The sequence below is a fragment of the Odontesthes bonariensis genome, chromosome 16 (genome assembly GCF_027942865.1).
Source record: "Odontesthes bonariensis isolate fOdoBon6 chromosome 16, fOdoBon6.hap1, whole genome shotgun sequence".
NCBI classification, from domain to species: Eukaryota; Metazoa; Chordata; class Actinopteri; order Atheriniformes; family Atherinopsidae; genus Odontesthes; species Odontesthes bonariensis.
Genome location: NC_134521.1, coordinates 5261509 through 5267835, shown reverse-complemented (window position 1 = coordinate 5267835; position 6327 = coordinate 5261509). Strand labels below are relative to the sequence as shown.

The following is a 6327-nucleotide window of genomic DNA, read 5'->3' as shown; positions in this document are numbered from 1 at the left end:
TAATTCCTTTAGGGTGATGGTAGAAGTTCAATTGAGTCTGCACTGATTGGCTGGTGGCGTGGCTCATTTACATATAACAAGCGCAGAGACAGAGCCGAGCGCGAGCAGAGCCGTTCGAGCGAGCAGTTTGTCAGAGTTGAGCACGTGTCCGAGCACCTATGAGCGAGCGTGTGTGAGATTCATACGCACACGCCTAAAATTATTGTTCCTTCAGATAGATCTGTGCCCTCAAATCAGTGTCACTGCGCGCTCAACCTGGTGGCACAAAGATCACGCCACAGTATGGGCACTGTTTTTACAGTTTGGAGTTTTACTTTGACATAAAGGAACGGAAGTACTTCTTCCTCCTTCCGGTTGACCCCAGGAGCACTGCAGCCGCTTTAACACATGATACGTTTCGGGAACTAAGCAGACTAACTCATTTATTGTCTTTGGGGAGTATCTGTCGTGTGTCTAACTGGCCGGATAAAGTGGTGTGGTCGGTGACAGCGACTTATCATTCTTCCATACTCGCTTACATTTAGCAGAGGTAGCTCGGCTAACTTTCTTCATGGCGCCTCTCCGGGTTCTGTGTATCCACGGTTACCGTCAGAACGGAAGCTCGTTCCGCGAGAAGACGGGAGCTCTTCGGAAGCTGCTGAAGAAACAAGTGGAGCTCGTTTACATGAGTGCACCGCTCCCTGTGAAGCAAGGTGGGCTAATTTCTACCACAGGTTTGGGGATCTGAAAACTTTATGCAGACCTCCAAGTAGCTCCTGTTTTAAAGTGGCATACAAGATGTTACAGTATTAAGACTAAACAGTGTTGTCCTCATCACCATGATTGCCTCTAAAGCGCCAGATTCAGATCTTTTACTTTTTATCTTGGATTTATTGGCGTTCGGGTCATTTGATCACGTAGTGCATAGGTGTCAAACCCAGCGAGATCATTTTATATTATTGTTACTAATATGAAGCGCTGGTAACACAATAAACTACAGATCCCATAAGGCGAACTTGCTGCCAAAAAAAGATGCCAAGCATCCAGCTCTGATAAAATGGCATAAGAGCAAAGAAAACTGAATGTTTTGATTTGTTATTGCTGAAAAAGCATAAATTTTATTTACATTTCCAGGTTTTGTTTTGTTTTGCAGCATGTTCATATTTCTAACTTGTATAATTTTGACAGGAGATATTTTTATGGAGAGTAAAATCATTTGGGATATTTAAAATTTAATATTTTTTTATATAAAATGACATAAAAGCAAAGAAATTCAAATGTTTTGATTTGTTATTTCAATATTTACTTAAAGCACAAGCACTGTCACAATTTTTATTTATTTGTTTCCAGGCGTTTTTTGCAGCATGTTCATATTTCTAACTTGTGTAATTTTTAGAGGATATATTTTAATGGAGAGCAAGATATTTTAAGTTATTTAAAGTTTAAGTTTATTTATTCCAGAATAACATTCCTGTCTGTTTTTATTCATATTTATGTTAAAAAAACATTTAGTTTTAGTGTGTTCAATAAATGTTTATTCTGTTTGGCCCACAAACTAAAGTGTGTTTTGAATTTTGGCCCCCTGTGCAATTGAGTTTGACACCCCTGACGTAGTGAAACCACGTGACATTTAGTGGAGCCAAACGATACAATAGGCACTCATTCACCCAGACGTGCTCTGCCTCTGTTTTCTGTTGTGTTTTATTGTCATTCTATAATCTTCCTGGTCATGTTTGGGTTGTTTATATGTTGATTGAAGCACTTTGATGAATCAGGTTTCCACACAACCTGATGCAGAAAAAGTCATCCTGGCAGAGTACGCATTACTGCTGAACAGAAGGTGATGCAAAGTCAAGCAGTGAAGGTGTCTTAACTGTGTGTCACTAACTAGTTTATCAGATACGATGCCCAAGCATCCGTTAAAAGTATCCAGTCATGGCTGGACTCTATTCAGACATAACTGGTCATTAAAATGAATAAGTAGAAAGTGCAACATTTACCTCCAACATGTAGTGAAGTGGAACTTTTGAGTCGCGTTGAATGGTGTAGTCGTGTAATAAATTACTTATAGCTATTAATGATATTATTTTTAACTGTCTGCAAGAATAACATAACCTAACTCTTGCTTCTGGAAAACCATTCTAATACCATCCATCCACCCATCCACGGATTTTAAATACATTTTAAAAATGCTGGAAAAGAAAGGAAGTCGTCTTTTTTTTTTGTCTCATCCGAGTTGCCTTTCTTTGAATTTTTGAGATATTTCAGCAAAGCACAGCAAACACTTCCTCCTTCTTCTGTCCTTTCAGGTATTCCAGGCAACGAGAACGATTCAGTCCCCGCGGCCGGAGGAGACGAGGACCCGAGGGGCTGGTGGTTTTCCGACATCCAGGCTCGGAGTTTCAGCGCCCAGCAGCTGTGCGATGAGAGCCTGGGCCTCGATGAGAGCGTGTCGGCTGTAAGGGAAGCCGTGGCGGTCCAAGGTCCGTTTGACGGCATCCTGGGTTTTAGTCAGGGAGCAGCTTTTGTGGCCATGCTGTGTTCCCTTCAGGAGCAGAGACTGGAACCGGAGTTCAGCTTCCGCTTTGCCATTCTCGTCGCTGGTTTCCGCAGCGCATGTAAGGAACACCAAAGGTTCTACAGCGCGCCACTCCAGATTCCGGCTCTGCATGTGTTTGGACTGGAAGACAGAGTCATCCCCGACGACATGAGCAGGGAACTCCTCCCCTCCTTCCAGGACACTCAGGTCCTCACGCATCCTGGAGGCCACTTTGTTCCTGCTGCATCTGCTCACAGGCAAACGTATCAGGACTTTCTGAAGAGGTTCCAGTGACGCAGAAATTCAGTCCGAAGCTACTCCAGAGTTAAGACTCGAGCACTTAGATACAGTGGTGGTTTAAAGTTTATAATATGACACCACTTGTATTAAAATTCACACCGGGTTAAAATACTGATTTAAGATTTTTGTGCTCTGAATGTATGAGGTTTTTTTTGTTTTTTTCCTGCTCTTATCTGACCCAGCCAAAATAACGTAATGAATGTCATTCTTCTCAGGGAAAAATGTCACGTACCAAACAATACATAAGATAGCTTAAAGTTTTCTTGTCTTTTTGTGAACTGAGTTTTTACTGCAGTGTTCAGTGGGAATTTATCGCCAAAGTGTAGAACTTTTGCAAAGATGTGACATACAATATATATTATGGCTTTTGATGCTGCGTGACCTGGAGGTAAAAACTTCTCCTTTCGAGTGAGAAAAGTCGTGTTGTTGACAGAAATCTTGTAGTTTTCTCCTGGCTGCATAATCTTTTTTTCTGTGTGTGTGTGTTTCTGTAACCTAAGTCGTGGGGAAGAAGATTTTCAATTTTCAATTCAATTCATTTTTATTTACATAGTAGCGCCAAATACAACAAATGTCATCTCAAGGCACTTAGATAAAAAAGTCCAATTCAAGCCAATTGGAATTCAATTCATTGTAATCATATTTATTTATAATTATTTAACTGATTTAACTGCCTTATTTTCTCTCATTCTGATTCATCAGTCAAGAGCATTTGAGTCACTGGAAGATGAAACGAGAAGCTCTTTGATGCTCACAGAGGCCTCTAAATACATCCGTAAAGGACAACACAACTTGTGAAAGGAGCACACATCCTTCATGCCTACATACAACCTAAACCTAAATCCAGCGTGTTCTTTGTTTGACCAAGCTGCAGCTCCCCACCAGGTTTCCTGACATTTGATGTTTTTTTTTTGTTTTGTTTTTTTGTTGAACCTTGATCAAAAGAGTCACTTACCTTTCATAGAATTCATTAATTACTTTGACCACCACCACCACCAAGTTAGACATATCACAGCCAAGTTTCTAAAAAGAGACGATGCACTGTGTAAAATGGAAATAAAAACCAAATAAATTAAAATGCAAATTATTCAACAAGTACAATTCATTAGTCCTTTAGAAGTTCGAGCGAGTTGGGAATCATTTTTGAAGCTACAGCAACTGCTCTCATCTGTTCTGCATGATGATACTTCTTGGTAAATAAAGAGCTGATGCAACAAAGTTGCAAGCATGCCCCTGTATCAATTTTTCCAAAATATGTTGCTGGCATCGCATGTAAACAGATCATATTACTTAAGTTGTTAAAAAAAATAAATAAAACTTCTTTAGTTTTCAGAAGTGGAAACTTGTCTACTGTTGCCTAACATCTACATTCTGAACGGCCTTGTGACATTTTTAGAAACGGCTGCGTGAGTTTGTGTCTTTGACAACAAAAAATTCCCTTGCGGTACTCTTAGGAGGAGAAGCTGAAAAACAGTTCTCCTGTTTATAAAAACCACATTACACCAGCAGAGGCCTGACATTTTTTAAGGTTCTGGGAGCACTCCACCAGGATTGTGGAAAGTTATGACAAGAATTTTCAATCGCAGTCACAGTGGAAAACTTTATTCAATAAGCTCCTGCACCATTTGAACATAGCTTCGCAAACTTAGTTTTCCTTCTGCAGTGTTGTGACTGCTGTGAAATGATGCAAGCTCCCTCTGTCACACATTAACAACGTTTTCAAGGAGCGTCGTCTTCGCACGCCACTGCGGGGTTCGGTCTGTCCAGCAGCACAGCGCGTGAGGCGCAGGAGGAATCGTGTTGGCCGATTTGTTTTTTTAGGGACGAACAATGGTGTTACCTCACATGTGGGTAACGTGGACAGGTTTATGCATGCGGGCTCAAATGTGCCGGGTTCAAGTACATGTTGTTCCTTTGTAGCTGAAGCATGTGCATGTCAGGCGCTGCTCGATCAATTGTTTCCAGATGTGTGCTCGCCTTCTCTCTTTTTTTCGCTTCCTCTCTACCCCTTCCCCTTTTTTTTTCTTTCATCTCCCACCAGACTCTACCTTGCCCCGAACCCTCCTCGACATCCTCCTCCCCTCCACATCCTGTGTGTCATCAGCGTTTGGCTCAACAGTCACATGGCTGCTGCATTCATGGCATGGACATTTGTTTGTCTGGGTTTCTCAAAAAATCCCATCTCGTTCCAAGAGCTGAGACAACTGTGGCCTCTTTAATTGCTCTGCTGAGATGAAATTCCACAATAACGCAGCTTATACTCAGCATCGACTTCCCCTTGTAAAAATCCACTCTTGCTCTCGCAATTAGTCTGTGTTATGATCATAACTTTTCACCTCTTTTCGTGTCTGATGAGCTCCGACAGCTGCTCACATGTGGGCTTCTTTCAGCATCGCAGCCCTCAAAATTCATCCTCTCCTGTGTTCCCCTGTGGCCCTTGTGTCCCTCGAAGACCTCGCAACGCTCTCGTGCACACACACGCTCATACACATGGTTTTGATAACAAGTTAGAGTCGAACGGAGCGAGTGAGGGAGCAAGGGAAACAGTAAAAGAAAAACACAGAGGTTCGCTCTTGCCAGTAAGTTTTACAACAGAGCCGTGACTCTCTTCTCAGGAATCCATTCCTCCAGTTGCACAACAACCGGGAAATAATGGAATGAGAGACACAGAGACACGAGGGTGGAGCTACACCCCCCCCTCCCTCCCCACCCGGCTTCTGCCGTTCAAACGGGAGAGTGAGGGCACATTCAAGTTTGGTCCCTGGTTGAAGTATCACTTTTTCCCTCTTTCCTCTGGTGGAGCGTGGGGGATGGAGAAAGGGGCAGAGGGGTGTGTCAGAGTGCAGATGGGCTCTATTTTGATTTTGGAGCGTTTGTTGTTATGGGAGACGGAAGGAAGGGAGGGGCCACGTGGAGCGTGGGTCTATATAAGACTTGCACTTAAACTCCAAAGAGCCTGGTCATCCCATGGACCAGGCTCGCCCAGAACAAGTTGACCAACTGTGATTATATTTACAGGCTCCGCTTCTGACAGCTGGGCCCTGGATAATCTGTGTTTACAACATATTCGGCAGAGGATCTGAGATTTTACAACCTGGCGTACAACTTTTGGAGTTACATAAATGTTTTTTTGCAGCTACTCACCTTTGTTTTTATTTTTCACCATCATCACAATCTGCATTGCTCTGAACTCCACAAAGAGAGGATGGTGAAGAAAGTGGGATTGTTGCAGGGCTTTGGTTTTTATGAAATGGTTGCTTTTGATTTGAGTTATTGATACGCTGCTCCCGATAATGTGATATAACAGAGGTTTGCCCTCTGTTTGTGTGGATGAGTGGGCTTTGTTGTCAATTGGTGTGCATGCCTGCCGGCATGGTTTACATAGAAGAAGTGGCCTCATGCTGTGAGGTTGTGCTGGTTAGATATGCAGTGTGCTTGGCACATATGAAGTGTGTTGACAAATGAAAGAGGGAACAGCAGGGGGTATATTTAGAGTTGTCATTTGAATT

General features: G+C 42.5%; 1 protein-coding gene across 1 annotated transcript; it reads left to right on the top strand.

Moving 5' to 3' along the window:
- The first annotated feature begins 353 nt into the window (after positions 1-353).
- On the top strand, positions 354-3905 carry ovca2 (OVCA2 serine hydrolase domain containing). The gene is made up of 2 exons (XM_075487484.1): positions 354-692; positions 2289-3905. The coding sequence occupies exons 1-2, from the start codon at positions 551-553 to the stop codon at positions 2810-2812; spliced, it is 666 nt and encodes a 221-aa protein (XP_075343599.1). The 5' UTR covers positions 354-550; the 3' UTR covers positions 2813-3905.
- The last annotated feature ends 2422 nt before the right edge of the window (positions 3906-6327 follow it).